Source organism: Elephantulus edwardii, unplaced genomic scaffold, assembly GCF_000299155.1.
Source record: "Elephantulus edwardii isolate Elephantulus edwardi_28Jun2011 unplaced genomic scaffold, EleEdw1.0 scaffold00353, whole genome shotgun sequence".
Taxonomy (NCBI): Eukaryota; Metazoa; Chordata; class Mammalia; order Macroscelidea; family Macroscelididae; genus Elephantulus; species Elephantulus edwardii.
The window spans coordinates 1,232,684-1,248,984 of record NW_006400103.1 but is presented as its reverse complement, the minus strand read 5'-3'; the positions used below and the strand labels follow the sequence as shown (position 1 = coordinate 1,248,984).

General features: G+C 41.3%; 1 protein-coding gene and 1 pseudogene across 1 annotated transcript; one reads left to right on the top strand and one right to left on the bottom strand.

The window, feature by feature from the left end:
* The first annotated feature begins 4,157 nt into the window (after nucleotides 1-4,157).
* Nucleotides 4,158-4,742, top strand: LOC102859682 (annotated as a pseudogene).
* A 4,117-nt stretch (nucleotides 4,743-8,859) lies between these two features.
* LOC102859280 (60S acidic ribosomal protein P1-like) lies at nucleotides 8,860-10,177 on the bottom strand. Its single transcript, XM_006901965.1, has 2 exons — nucleotides 10,148-10,177; nucleotides 8,860-9,237 (listed from the first exon to the last, which is right to left on the bottom strand). Exons 1-2 carry the CDS (start codon nucleotides 10,175-10,177, stop codon nucleotides 8,860-8,862), a joined length of 408 nt encoding a protein of 135 aa, XP_006902027.1.
* Between the last annotated feature and the right edge of the window lie 6,124 nt (nucleotides 10,178-16,301).

The window sequence follows — 16,301 nt, the reverse complement described above, 5'->3', positions numbered from 1 at the left end:
AGCATCAGGATGGATGGCGAAGAGATTGAGATTGTTCACAGCTTCAGTTTGCTCAGCTCCACAGGCAACACTCTTGGCACCAGCAGCCAGGAAATCAAAAAACGTATGGCAATGGGAAAGTCTGCTGTTAGGGACCTCTCTAAAGTACTCAAGAGCAACGGTGTCTCTTTGGCGACGAAGGTGCGCCTGATACAGGCCATGGTCTTTGCAATCACTTGTTATACAATGACTAGGGAGAACAGAAGGAGAATTGATGCCTTTGAGCTGTGGTGCTGGAGAAGAAAATTGAATGTACTATGAACTACCAAGAAAACAAAGTGATTCATCCTAGAGAGGGTTAAACCAGGCTACTCCTTGGAGGCAAGGATTCTGGGGCTTCATCTGACAGACTTTGGACATGTTACAAGGAGAGACAGGTCTTTGGAGGGGGACATCATGCTAGGTAGAGTAGAGGGACAGCACAGGAGGGGAAGACCCTCTATGAGGTGGATTGATTCACTGACTAGAGTAATCGGGATGGGTGTGTCAGAGGCAATGCGATTGGCACAGGATAGAGCAGGGTTTAGGGCTGTTGTATATAGGGTCGCTATGAGTCGTAAACGACCCAATGGCACATAACAACAACAACATATTTCTAGCACTGAATACCTAGGTCATATGGAATGTCTATGTTCAGCTTTTTGAGAAAAAAAGCAAACTACCTTCCTGAGTAGTTGTACCATTTTACAATCCCACCAACTGTGAATGAGAGTTCCTATTTCTCCACATCCTCTCCAACATTTATTGCTTGCTGTCCTGTTAAACTTTGTCACCACTACTGGGGTAAGATGATATGTTAGTGTGGTTTTGATTTACATCTCACTGATTGCCAGTGATTATGAGCATTTCTTCACATATCTGTTGGCCATCTGAATGTCTTCCTCTGTGAGAAGTCTTTTCATGTCTTTTGCCCATTTTGCAGTAGAGTTATTGGTCTTTTTCTTGTGGAGGCCCTGTTGTATTCTGCAAATTTTCATTATGAGATCCTTGTCTGAGATGTCCTTGACAAAATTTTTTCTCCAAGTCAGTAGACCATAGGTAGATGGGTTAATTTCTGGGTTCTGGATTCTGTTCCATTGGTTCTTGTGTCTGTTATTATACCAGTAACATGCTGTTTTGGTTATCACAGCTTTATAGTTTTGAGATCTACTGGTTTTGAGATTAAAGAGTATGTGGTTCGAGGACACCAGCTGGCCTGCAGGAGAAGGATAGGAAATCTCCTCCCATGCTTAACTGCCTCTGAAAAACCTCCAAACAGTCAGCTATGGGTGGGTTCCAACTCAACGGTACACAACAACAACATGTTTCACAATTCAGTTATGTTTTCCAGAAGTGCTTTGCTTATTCAGGATCTCTTTCCCTTCCAAATAAACTTGCCATATTGCCTTTTCTATCCCTTTGACAAATGAATTTGGTTTCTGTACTAGGATTAAACATGTAGGTTGCTTTTGATAGGATTGTCATTTTCACTATATTGAGTTTACCCTGTCCCCCATAAACAGGAAATATGTTTCCATTTATTTAGACATCTTATTATTTCTTATAGTAGTGTTTTGTAGCTTTCTTTATAAAGGTCTTTTGTATCTTTAGTTAGATTTATTCCCAAACATATCAATTTGTGGTTGGCTATTGAAAATGATATTGCTTTCTTAGATTCCTTATCTATGTTTTCATTGTTATAGAGAAATTCTACTGATTCTTGATCTTACATCCTCTCACTCTACTAACTTGGTGTACTAGGTCTAACAGGTTTTTTGTTGAGTATGAGCCCATGGTTTTTAGTATACATCATCTACATATAGCAACAGTTATACCATCTCTGCAAATCTGTTTTTGTTATGTGTCATCCAGTCAATTAAGGGGCACAGTGACCCTCTGAACAATAGCTCTGAACCCTGCCCTATTCTGAATCAATCTCACTGTCTCTAATACACTCATCCCCAGTAACATAGTCACTGTGTCAAACCACCTCAACCAAGATCTTCCTCTCCTGCGCTGACCTTCCACCCTCCCGTGATGTCCTTCTCTAAAGACTGATTCCTCCTGTCAACATGTCCAAAGTCCATGAGAAAGAGTTTCAAAATCTTTGCTATTAGAAGCAATCTGGTTTCACCCTTTCCTAAACAGATCTGTTTGTTCTCTTGGCAGTCAATACTCTTCTTTAGCACTACAACTCAAAGGCATCAATTGATCTTCTGTTATCCTTAGTCATTGTCCAGCTCTCTGGTACATAGCAAGTAATTGTAAAGATGAGGGTCTGGATCAGGTACGCCTTAGTCTCTAGACTGATATTGTTGCTCTTCGGCACTCTGGAGAGGTCCCTGATGGCAGACTTTCCCGGTGCAACTCATCTTTTGATTTCCTAACTGCTAATGCCAAGAGTACGAGGCTTGAGGACTGGAGTCTCCTCCACTCTGAAAATCAGCTGACTAATCAGGTGGGATAGCTGGCATCTCTATGGAGGCTTCTCTTGGTGGCAGTCAGGCAAGGGAAGTTTCTGATGTCTTTTTTCTTTGTGTGTTACTGTCCTTTCTGGCCTTCAAAGGTGGATGGGCAGCCCTGACCCTGAGAGTAAGGGTAAGTAAAGGTGGGGTCAAGCCTAGGGAGCCTGCTCTAGGCCCTACTTTAAAATCCTTTACAAGGCTTGGGGACTGGAGTCTCCCTCCACTCTGGAAGTCAGCCGGCTAATCAGGTGGGATAGCTGGAGTCTCCATGGTGGCTCTTCTTGGTGGCAGTCAGGCAAGGGAAGTTTCTAGGGTCTTTTTCATTGTGTGTTACTATCCTTTTTGTACAGAGGTAACTCATGATTGCTGTGAAGCCAAACACAAAATGAGCCAAATGTGAGAATGGTTACCCATGGTGGACAGTGTTTGGTGGAGCTCCCCTATTAAAACAAGCTTGGAAGCAGACGTGGCATCCACTTCCATAATAGTTTGCTTCTGGAAACCCTATTAACCTGGAGAAAGGACGAAAGTTATGCAGGTGTCTAGGACTTTCATTCACAGGGTCGCTATGAGTCGCCTATGACGTGACAGCACTTAACAACAACAATAATGCCAAGAGTATTGATTGTGGGTCCAAGCAAGATGAAATTGTTAACAATCTCAATCTGTACTTCATCTATCATGATGGGACTAATTGGCCTAGTGGTGAGAATCTTTGTTTTCTTGACATTGACAGGCAAACCATTTTGAAGACTGTAGTCCCTGAATTTCTGGAACAAACACTTCAGATCCTCCTCTAAGTTTCAGCAAGGAAGGTTGTGTCTGGGTTTACTGCCTCTGAAAACTCACTGGATGGTCAGCTATGGGGACGTTATGACTCAATGACACACAACAACAATAATGTGATTACTTATGTTGATTGTTATTCTTATATCTTAAAGCATCCTTGCATATCTGTCATGAATCCTACTTGGTCATAACAAATTCTTTTTATATGTACAGTCGAATTCTATTTGTCAGGATTTTCAGTGTAAAAGCCTGGTCATGTAAACTGTGAGTATCAAAAGATGCTGCAAGAGAGTCAAAGGGCAGAAGGTAAGCCTCCTGCCACTTGTTTCCAATGTAGTTCTCATAAATACCTGGATCAAGAATGTCCCAAGCATATCATGGTGGCAGAAGAGCAATGGGACTGACAAGGTCCTGGCTCCCCCAGGGTCATTACACGTGTCCAGCATAGCATCACCATACACATGGACGAGCCTTGAATATACATGGCTATTGCTGGTAAGATAATTCGCTTTCTTCTGAACACTGGTATGAGTTATTTGGTCTTACAATCTTCTAGTAGCCTTCTTTTCCACTGCCAACTTACTATTGTGGGCATTGAAGGGAGACCTATAAAGACTATAAACTATAAAACTTCCTTGCTAAACTGTATATAAAATATTATGTCCCCATCAATTTCTGGTTATAACTGAAATGCCTGTACTTTTATTGGGAAAGGATTTGTTATCAAAATGCTAAAGTTCTCTTCACCCTAATGTTTCATTTGGCATTAAAAAGTGGTGACTCAATAGCTGTAAGCCTCAATATACCCCCAGGGTTAAAATCCAGCTATTTGGACTAATTAACCTTCAAGAGCTAAAAGAATGTTAACTGTAAAAATAGCATTAAATGTTTCACTCTGAAGGCTGCAAGAAGCACGGAGTTGCAAGAAAACTTCAGCCCAGCCCTAGCTTTGCACCTTCCACTGCATGCTGCTTGAGGCTGTCGGTGTTTGGGGAGCTGCTGTCAGTGGGGAGCGGCCACCTTGGAGGGATACAGAACAAGTTGCTCATGAACTCCAAACTGAATTCCAGAAAGGATTCTGCTCTGCACACACTCCTGATTACAGCGAAGTCCTTTGTTGAACCAAGTACAGACCTTTCTCCCACAGATGGTCCAAGCAAATAAAAGGTCAAGAAAAGAAATGGCAGCTGTATCACCAGGTCAGTTTGATATTGAAAAGGTTGATCAGACTAAAAAGAAAGTCATATAAATGTAAATAGCCTTGTTTCAGATTAACCTGTCTGACTGAAAGGAAAAGGACAGTTCAGAAGAGATACAAGATAGCACAGAAAACAGCTCAGAATCAGAGGATGAGGATGCCAACCTTCCCATGAAGTCACCTTAGATAACATTAAGCTTCACAATTCAGAAGGTGGGAAAGGCAAGAAGAAAGTTTTGAATAGTGCTGCAAGTAAAAAGAAGAAACAGTGAATTAAAGGCCTTGGGAAGAATCATGTGGCATCTGCCTGCCAATCCCTATGAGAAAGAAAGTGGTGATCTGGATTTTGCCTTTCAAAGGTGCCTTCGTTGTTTTCCATAGGATTGTACGTGCTTTGTTTCTCAGAGACACACAAGCCAGTGTTAGAAGAATTGCACGACACACAGGTTAGACTGATCTTTGGCCTCATGTTAAAGAGGTCTCCCATTTAGAATGCTTAACTGTGCATGGAGACCAGAGAGCTTGTTGGTATCTTCTTTCTTTAACATGGACTTTAGAAATACCATTTTCTATCTTATACATATATAAATTACCTGAGGTTTTGGATTTTTGTCTTTAAAAACTATTCTGTTGTATAAAACAAAGTTGTGTGTGTCACATTACTGGAATGCCACAGAATTTTCTCATGATCAAGATTGGTTCAAGGAAGGAGAGATTTTATTTAGAAGATAAAAGGATTTTTACAAGGAAGAAAAAGAACATGTATTTTAGCCACCCTGAGGTAAATCTGTTTTAAAAAGCATTCTTTTCCAGGTTGAAAGAGAAGGGGGCTCTGCGATTTGATCATTGTCCATGATTGAATCCACATACAGCTGCGTTGTTTAGCTTTGTTTTTTTTCCCAAAACTAGTGAGTGCTTTTTTGTCTCCATTATTAAAAATGTTCCTCACAGTTTTCTGAGAGAGACTTACCAAGTAGAAAAAATAAAGACAATATCAGAAAAACTGGAGGGAACTAAACAAAGACAGGTGCCTTTTTCTTTCAGAAGTCAAAATCATCCGAGGTTGGAGTTTTTATTCTCATTCTAATGTTCTTAAACATGTTGGGAGGCGGGAGGGACCCTGTTTGGGAGCTCATCCACCAGTAGTCTGACTTTGACAGGAAATAAACTGATTTTAGGGATTGCCTTGCCAATGAGCTGACTGGCCCCCTGATGCCTTATGGTTCTCTTTGAATCCTGTTTTCTTAGCCTCTGGCGCATCTAAACACTGAAGATTATTCTCAAGGTCCTCTCTATTTTTTCTCATTGGATATGGGGAGCAAACACACTCTACTAGCTTTCTAGCTTTCCTTGATTGTGCCTGAGTCTTTTCAAAGTGGAATTCTTTTTCTGCTTAAATTAAAAAACAAAACAAAACTGTATTTTCAGAAATGGAAGGCATTTTGGATGAAATAAAAGATTTCCTGAAGTAAAAAAAAAAAGCACTGAAACCAGGTGCAGAATATCCTAAAAGAAATCAGTATCGCCCATCATTAAGTAATTAGAAGAAGCAAGAATGATTTTTGAAAAATCTTCTCCTTCTGACACTCCCATCTTGGCAGTCCAGATGGTGAATAGAGATTCGTCCAAACTTAAGAGTTATCAAGGAAATACTACTTCCTGCTCATCCAGTAGTGCCCAAACCCTGCACTCTAGTAACCCAAGTATCCTTCGAGTCTGTTTCTCAATTTAAAGCCTGTTTCTCAATTTAATGCATTCTTTACCGCTCCACTCTGACTTTCAGCCTTTATTTGCTTTGGAGTAGACTGACCCAGAGATTCTGAGAACCAGTCACTATCTATAGTTAAGCAGAAGTAGTAGTACTAAATTCTTTTAGAAAGTAAAAGAGTGGTTTTACTTTTAAGTAGTATGTCTGACTTTGTCTGAATTTGAAAACTAAGAAGTTGTGATGGTTGTGAACATTGTAAAAGTGTAAGAGAAAGGGAACGTTGTTGGAAAGATAAATAGTAAAATGTTCTATATAATCTATGTTGTTGTTGTTATGTGCTGTCGAGTTGCCTGCAACTCATAGCAACCCTATATACAACAGCCCTAAACTCTGCTCTGTCCTGTGCCAATCTGTGTCTCTGACACCTCCACCCGATTACCCCAGTCACTGAATCAATCCACCTCATAGAGGGTCTTCCTCTCCTTCACTTTCCCTCCATCCTCCCAAGCATGATGTCCCTCTCCAAGGACTGCTCTCTCCCTGCAACAAGTCCAAAGTATGTCAAATGAAGCCTCAGAATCCTTGCGTCCAAGGAGCTGCCCGGTTTAACCCTCTCCAGAATGAACCGATTTGTTTTCTTAGCAGTCCATGGTGCTGCCAATACTCTTCTCCAGCACCACAGCTCAAAGACATCAATTCTCCTTCTAACCTCCCTAGTCATTGTCCAACTCTCTGACACATAACAAGTGATTGCAAAGACCATGACCTGTATCAGGTGCACCTTAGTCTCCAGAGTGACATCATTGCTCTTCAACACTTTGAAAAGGTCTGTAACAGCAGACTTTCCCATCACAATACGTCTTTTAATTTCCTGGCTGCTGGTGCCAAGAGTGTTGACTGTGGAGCCAAGCAAACTAAAGCTGTGAACAATCTCAGTCTCTTCACCAACCATACTGATGCTGCCAATTGGTCTTGTGGTAAGAATCTTTGTTTTCTTGATACTGAGCCTCAATCCATATTGAAGGCTGAAGTCCCTGACCCTCTGCAGCAAGCACTTTAGGTCCTCCTCAGTGTTTTAAAAAATGAATCAAACTAAAAAAGAGTCTAGCTAAATTGTGCCAGCAAACTCATCTGATGAGATTATTGCTGATTAACCTGTGTATGTTAGAGCAGTTCTTCAACAAATATTCAAATTGTCAGCATATGAGATCTTGTATAACAAACCTTTGTCTATACCTGTTCTTCAAACTCATACAGAAACAAGTTATCTTTTAAAGCATGTCCAAAACTTAAAGGAAGTACAATAAATGCTGTTAGATTATAAACAGTAAAACTTTCTCAGTTCTTAAGGTAAACAGAGACCTTTAAAAAAATCCTGATTTATTGCCCAAAAACAACAGACAAGTGAGAAAAATAGTTACTTTGTGCACCTGCAGAGTACTGGTAGTTATGCAGAAGTTCAAGTTACACAGACCTACATTGATCATGACATGTTTAAACGTGACCTGAGTAGGGACCACAGAAAAACTATTTCCAGTATATAGAGATTTAGCTCTCAGAGATTCTTCAAATATAATTCCTAGTAAGAGAAGTGAGGGGGGCAGAAATAGCTTCCACCCATCCTCAAGTGCCCATAATCAGGCCTATTGCCCAAGGGTTCACACAAACCGCCTTACCTCCCCCATCCCTTATGTGTATCTATCTAGTCAGCTTTTTCCACAGAGAATCCTCCTAAAGTCATATTCCTTCTGCAAGGTCTTTATCCAAAACCCTATCCTGTCTCTAACCAACTCATCACACTCCAGAACTACCAGGGGACCGAACCTGTAAAAACTTCCATCACCTCAACCTACCCCATATGCTAAATTCTTTTACCCAGCCTAACATCATCAAACCTAACCCAGACTCATTGTACCTTCTACTCAGGAAGAAGACCACATATCTCCCTTCCGTTACTTAATATAAACTTTGCACAACATCAAAACTAGCACTATGTTCTGTTATAAACTACCCCACCTGTCCATCCTTTAATACATCACCCAGCTAAAATATCTTCCACCAAGAACAACTCTCTTCAACCCCCCACTCTAGTGTATTTAGCTACCTCTTTCAGATCATATGAAAAGGAAGTCAACGTAGATTAGATTTGGCTTCTCTTCAGAGTTGACTTCTAAGGACGCCTGAAAGCAGGGAGCAATCTATTCTTTGCCTCTTCTACTCCTACCTGCAGAGCAATTGAACAAAGACCTGCACTATAGCCTACCTGTTCTTATTGTTAGGTACTGTCAAATTGAGCATGACTCATAGCGACACTATGAACAAAAGAACTGAACCCTGTTCGTTCCTGCACCATCCTCATACTTCCTGACACACAAGAGCCCGCTGCAGCAGTCACCATATCAATCCACCTGGTTGAGGGTCTTCCTCTCCTTCACCAACTCTCCATTCTTCCCAATATCATGCCTTTTTCCAAGGAATAGCACCTCCTAGCAACATATCCAAAGTGTGTGAGGCAAAGCCTCATCATTCTTGCCTCTTAAGAGTACTCTGGTTGCATCATCTCCAAGACATAGCTGTTTGTTCTCTTGGTCATCCATGGGATGTTCAGTGCTCTTCTCCAACACCACAGTTCAAAGGCATCAATTCATTTTTTCTTTTTTTTTTTAAGAGTTCAGGATTTTTTATTGAACGTTACAAAAGGAGTAGTCAAAAAGACCAAATCCCATGTCATCATCAGACTCTTCAGATTCTTCTTTCTTTGCTTCCACTTTCTTCTCCTCAACTGGAGCAGCAGCAGTTAGGGGGGCAAGTCCTCCAGCTGGTGCAGGCCCGGCCGCTGGGGCAGGTCCACCAGCACCCACATTGCAGATGAGGCTCCCAATGTTGACATTTGCCAGGGTCTTTCCAAACAGCCCAGGGCAGAAAGGTTCAACGTTGACACCGGCTGCCTTAATGAGGGCATTGATTTTATCCTCCGTGACTGTCACCTCATCGTCGTGAAGGATGAGGGCCGAGTAGATGCAGGCGAGCTCAGAGACGGAGGCTATAGTGCGCTGGTACTAGGCGGAAGGCTGTTGGACGCAGTGCTAGTCGCCAGATGAAGTGAGGGCCTCACCCCAACGTGGCCTTAGCTTCCTTGGAAGGACCGAGCACCTTAGCGGCAACTGAGGAAAGGGGCCAATTCTTTTCCTTTCATCCTTATTCATTGTCCAGGTCTCAGATGCATAGTTATTAATCAGAAGGACTATGGCCTTAATCAGACACACCTTAGTCCCCAAACTGACATCACTACTCCTGAATAATTTGGAAAGGTCCCTAACTGCAGATTTTCCCAGTGCAATGCATCTCCTTATTTCCTGACTGCTGGTACCAAGGGTGTTAATTGTGGATCCAAGCAAGATGAAGCTGTTGACAGTTTCAATCTGCTCTCCATCCATCATGACATTGCCTATCGGTCCAGTGGTAAGAATAATTTTCCTGACATTGAGATGCAATCCAAACTGAAGGCTGCATTCCTTAATCTTCTGTAGCAAGTGCTTCAAGTTCTCCTCACTTTCAGAAAGCAAGGTTGTATCATCTGTATAACACAGGTTATTTATGAGTCTCTCTTCAATCCTGATGCCATACTCCTCCTTTATAGAGTCCAGCCTTGGTTGATAATAAGAGGAAGTTCCTCTGTGTCTTTCCATGTCTTTTGCCCATTTTATAATTGTGTTATCAGTCATTTTTCTGTGGAAATCCTGTAGAATTCTGTAAATATTGATAAGAAACTTGTCGGAAATGGTACTGCCAAATGTTTTATCTCAGTTGGTATGTTTTCTTTTCATTGTATTGGAAAATGTTTTAGATACACACAGGTATTTAATCTTTGGAGGTCTCATTTCTCAATTTGGGGATTCTTTATTTTCCTTTTTTAAAATTGTCTTATATTGGTTTATTTATAAAGTTCTAATACATTGTTTTTCATACAGGATCTTTTCCATTTACTTCACCACCCATACCTACCAAACTGCGTGACACTATGATTAACTCACCCCCTATGCCCCTTCTCGCCCCCACCAGATTGAGCATTTGTAGCTGTATTTGGTCATCTCTTTAAACCACAGACTAGGCCATCTAAGCTTGATCCCAGTTTGTCTCTTATGAACTTCATGGGTTTGGGCTTCACTCCCAGGTTTCTCATGCACCTTGAGTTAATATTTGTGTATGGTATGAGATGTGGATCCTGTTTCAACTTTCTGCAGGTGGAAATCCAGTTTTTCCAGCACCATTTATTGAAGAGGTTGTCCTTTCCCCATTTGATAGGTTTTGTTTCCTTGTCAAATATCAGTTGACCAGAGATAGGTGGGCCTATTTCTGGGTTCTCAGTTCTATTCCATTGGTCTATGTACCTACCTATCATTGTACCAGTACCATGCTGTTTTGGGTTACTACTGCTGTGCGGTAGGTTTTGAGGTCAGAGAGTGCTATGCCTCCCACTTCATTTTTGTTCTTCATAAGTGCTTTGTTCATTCTGGGTCTCCTTCCTCTCCAAATACACTTGACAATTTCCCTTTTGATCTCCTTGAAAAATGAATTTGTTATCTGTGGTGAGCGACAGAATAATATCCGTACCACTATCATTCAAACATATTCACCAACAACTAGAGTCAAAGAGGAGGAAATAGAAGATTTCTACCAACTTTTGCAGTCAGAAATTGATCAAACACGCAATCAAGATGCATTAATAATAATGGGCGACTGGAACGCAAAAGTTGGGAACAGGGAAGAAGGATCAGTAGCTGGAAAACACGAGGTCGGTGAGAGAAATGAGGCTGGAGATAGAATGTTGGAGTTCTGCACATTCAATGATTTATTCATTCCAAATGCCTTTTATAAGAAACATAAACACAGGCTATACACATGGTTCTCACTTGATAGCATGCATAGGAATCAAAAATCTATTACATTTGAGGAAAGACTCTCTGGAGAAGCTTAATATCAGCAGCGAAAACCAGGCCAGGTGCTGATTGTGGAACAGACCTCCAATTACTCATATGCAAGTTCAAGCTGAAGTTGAGTGAAATGAAATCAAGTCCACGGGAACCAAAATTTGACCTTAAGTCTATCCCACTCAAATTTCAAAACCATCTTAGGAACAGGTTTGAGGCCTTGAGCACCAATGAGTGTAGATCAAATGAGCTCTGGGAGGATATCAAGAAAATTGTCCATGAAGAATGCAAAATATCATTACAAAGGCTGAAGAAGAAGAAAAGACCAAGATGGATGTCAGATGAGACTCTGAGTATTGCATTAGAGTGCCAAGAAGCCAAAGCTAGAAGGGTGCAACAATGAATGAATGGAATTCCAAAATCTCTGTAGATGTTCATTGAAATGAAAAATAAACAAACTAAATTAAAAAAAAAAAAAGAAGCCAAAGCTAAAGGAAGAAATCAAAGAGCTGAACACAAAATTTAAAAAGGCAGCTTGGGACAACAAAGCAAGATACTATAATGAAATGTGCAGAGAGCTGGAGTCAGAAAATCAAAAGGGCCGGACTTGTTCAGCGTTTCCTAAACTGAAGAAGTTGAAAAACAAATTCAAGCCATGGGTGGCAATACTTAAAGGTAGTTTGAGTAGAATGTTGAATGATCCAGGGTGTATCAAAAGAAGATGGAAGGAGTACACAGAGTCACTGTATCAGAAGAAATTGGCTGACACAGAGGAATTTCATGAAATAACATATGAGCAAGAGCCTAGGGTGATGAAGGTGGAAGTTCAAGTTGCTATGAAGGAACTGGCAAAAGGCAAGGCTCCAGGAGTTGACAGCATACCAATTGATTTATTTCAACAAACAGATGCTGCCCTGGATGTGTTAAGTTGTGCCAGAAAATCTGGAGGATAGCCAGCTGGCCAACTGATTGGAAGAGATTGATATTTGTTCCCAGTCCAAAGAAAGGTGACCCAACAGAGTGTGGAAATTATCAAACAATATCATTGATATCACATGCAAGCAAGATTCTGCTGAAAATTATCCAAAAACGTTTGGAACAATATGTCAACGGAGAACTTCCAGATAGCTAATGTAAGATGGATCTTGGCAGAAAGCAGAGAATACCAGAAGAATGTCTATCTGTGCTTCACTGACTATGCAAAGGCTTTTGACTGTGGATCACAACAAGCTATGGCTGACTCTGAGAAGAATGGGAATCCCAGAATATTTGATTGTGCTAAGGCGAACACTATACTTGGACCAAGAGGCAGCCGTCAGAACAGAGCAGGGAGACACTGGATGGTTCAAAATCAAGAAAAGGGGTCCGTCAGGGATGTATTTTGTCTCCATACCTTTTCAATCTGTATACAGAACAGATCATCCGAGATGCTGGGCTGTACAAGGAGGAAATGTGGCATCAGGATGGGTGGAAGAATCATCAACAACCTGCGTTATGCAGATGACACATCCTGCTTGCTGAAACTGAGGAGGACCTGAAGCGCTTGCTGAGAAAGCAAGGATACAGATTCGATCCTTCTATAAGAATTAAAGCTCAACATCAAGAAAACAAAGATTCTTACCACTGGGCCAATTGGCAGCAGCAGTATGGATGGTGAAGAGATTGAGATAGTTAACAGCTTTAGTTTACTTGGTTCCACAGTCAACACTCTTGGTAACATCAGCCAGGAAATCAAGAGACGAGTTGCATTGGGAAAGTCAGCTGTCAGGGACCTCTCCAGGGTACTGAAGAGCAGCGAAATCAGGCTGGAGACTAAGGTGCGCCTGATCCAGGGTATAGTCTTTGCAATTACGTGCTATGCATCAGAGAGTTGGACAGTGAATAGGGATGATAGAAAAAGAATTGATGCCTTTGAGCTTTGGTGCTGGAGAAGAATGTTGAATATACCATGGACTGCTAGGAGAACAAACAGGTTTGTCCTGAGAGGGTGAAGCCAGAATGCTCCTTGGAGTCAAGGATTCTGAAGCTTCGTCTGACATACTTTGGGCATGCTGCAAGGAGGGACTGGTCCTTTGAGAGAGACATCATGTTTGGGAGAGTGGAGGGACGGCACAGGAGAGGAAGACCCTCAATGAGATGGATCGATTCTGTGAGTGTAGTGGTGGGAATGAGTGTGTTTGAGACAGCAAGGTTGGCACAGGATAGAACGGTGTTTAGGGCTCTTGTACATTGGGTCACTATGAGTCACAAGCGACTCGATGGCACATACCAACAACATTGGGATTGTATTGAACATCTAGATTGGTTTTTGGTAAAATTGTCATTTTCACAATATTTAATCTTCGTATTCATGAACAGGGCACATTTTTCCATTTATTTACGTCTTTTTTGTGTCTTGCAGAAATGTTCTGTAGTTTTCTTTGTACAGGTATTTTGTGTCTCTAGTTAGGTTCACTCCCAAGTATCTCAATTTGTGGTTGGCTATTGTAAATGGTATTGCTTTCTTGGGTTCCTTCTCTTTATTACTATGGAGGAATCCCAGTGATTTTTGCAGTCATTACTTTTTAGAAGAAACCCTTTATGAGCACTTTTCATCTCTGATGGGTGAAATTTCTTTACATATGATAGACGATGGAATACTTTTTGAAAATGTGGAAGAAAATTCTCAAGAAAGTGCTTAAGAATTCTACTTATTTTTTTAGAAGAGACACTAGTAGTTATTTTGTGAAAGACCCAAAATAGTTGATACTCTATAAAATATATTCTATAAGTTGTTGTTGTTGTTGTTGTTGTTGTTTTATACTGTCGAGTCACCTCTGACTATGTACAATTGCTGTGAAGCCTGCCCTTTCCTGAGCCAATCTCACTGACTCTAACACACCTACCCACATTGTCACTCTATCAATCCATTCTCTTCCAGGGTCTTCCTCTCTTATGCTGTCCCTCCACCCTACAGAGCATTATGTCCTTTTCCAAAGATCAGTCCCTCCTGGCCACATGCCCAAAGTATGTGAGACAGAGCTTCAAAATCCTAGCCTAGAAGGAGAAACTTGGTTCCTCTCCAAGACAAACCCATTTGTTTTCTTGTTAGTCCATGTTATGTTCAAGATTCTTCTCTAGCACCACAACTCAAAAGCATCAATTCTTCTATCATCATTAGTCGTCCAGTTATCTGATGCATAGCAAACAATTGCAAACACCACTGACTGGGTCAGGTGCACCTTAGTCTCTAGGCTGGCATCATTGCTTCTCAGTACTCTGGAAAGGTCCCTGACAGCAATTTGTCTTTTAATTTCCTGACTTCTGGTGCCAAGAGTGTTGATTGTGGAGCCAAGCAAGCTGCAACACTTAACAAACTCAATCTCTTCTCCCTCTACCATGGTGCTTCCAACTGGCCCAGTGGTGAGAATCTTTGTCTTCATTAATCAATATTGAAGACTATAGTCCTTGACCTTTTGCAGCAAGCTCTTAAGGTCCACCTCAGTTTCAAGATTATGTCATCTGTATAACATAGCTTGCTGATGACTCTTCCTCCAATCCTGTTGCCACATTCGACCTCATAGAGCTCAACCTCCTGAATTATCTGTTCTGCATATAGATTGAAAAGGTATGGAGGCAGAATGCATCCCTGATTGACTCCCTTCCTGATTTTGAACCACACACGGTGTTTCCCTGCTGTGTTCTGAGAACTGCTTCCTGGTTCAAGTATACATTTCCCAAAAGCACAATCAAGTATTCTGGGATTCCCATTCTCTTCAAGGTTAACCAAAATTTGTTGTGATAAACACAGTCAAAGGCCTTTGCATAGTCAATAAAACAAAGATAAACATTCCTCTGGTACTCTGCTTTCTGCCAAGATCTGTCTGACATTGGCAATAATGTTTCTTCCAAACCCAGCTTGTATTGCTGGTAGTTCTCTGCCAATGTACTGGTCCAGTAGCTTCTGGAAAATCTTCAGCAGGATTTTGCTTGCATGTGATATTAGTGAAATTGTTTAATATTTTCCATACTCTGTCGGGTCACCTTTTTTTTGGAATGAGAATAAATACAGATCTCTTCCAGTCAGTTGGCCAGATAGTTTTCCTCCAGATTTCTTGGCACACCCTATTGAGCACACGCAGGGCAGCATCTGAAATTAAGACGGGCGTGCACCAGGCTAATATTCTCTCTCTGTACACATTCCATCTGTATGCTGAGCAAATCATTCAAGAACCTGAACTCTATGAAGATAATTTATGGCATCAATAACAGAAGGAGACTCATCAATAACCTGTGTTATGCAGATGACGCTACCTTGCTTGCTGAAAGCAAAGAGAACTTGAAGCACTTGTTGCAGAGGATCAAAAAATACAGCCTTGAATATGGATTGCATCTCAATGTCAAGAAAACAAAGATCTTACCACTGGACCAATAGACAATATCATGATGGATGGAGAAGATATTTAAACTGTCAACAACTTCATCTTACTTGGATCCACAGCTAACATCCTTGGTACCAGCAGTAAGGAAATAAGGAGACACATTGCATTGGGAATGTCTGCATTTAGGTACCTCTCCAAATTATTGAGGATTAAGGTGTGTCTGATTCAGGCCATGGTCTTTTTGATCACTTGCTATGCATCATAGAGCTGGACAATGACTAAAGACGGTAGAAGAAGAATCAATGCCTTTGAGTTGTGGTGCTGGAGAATTGACCATAAACTGCTAAGAGAATATAAATTCTGTTCTAGAGAGGGTGAAAACAGGTTCCTCCTTGGAAGCAATGATTTTGAAACTCCAACTGAAATGCTTTGAGCATGTTGTAAGGAGGGACCAGTCCTTGGAAAGGGAAATGATGCTTGGAAGGGTGGAGGGACATTACAAGAGAAGAAGACCCCAGATGAGATGGATTGACCCAGTAAATAAGGTAATGAAGATAGATATGTCAGAGATGATGAAATTGGCTCAAGATAGAGCAGGAAAAAGAGCTGTTGTCATACGGTTACTGAGTCAGAATCAACATGATGGCACGTAACAACCACATGTATATTAAATATGCATAGGAGAGACCGGTCCTTAGAGAGGGACATCATGCTTGGGAGGGTGGAGGGACAGCACAGGAGAGGAAGGCCTTCTATGAGGTGGATTGATTCAGTGACTGGGATAATTGGGATGGGAGTGTCAGAGACAGTGCGATTGGCACAGGACAGAGC

What these genes read in the sequence shown, in the direction of transcription:
- LOC102859280 (XM_006901965.1), bottom strand. Translation starts at nt 10,177, where the DNA reads ATGGGTGGTGAAGTAAATGGAAAAGATCCT. An exon ending in AAGTAAATGGAAAAGATCCT is followed by an intron (nt 9,238 to 10,147) that starts GTATGAAAAACA and finishes CCTTCCGCCTAG; the next exon opens with TACCAGCGCACTATAGCCTC.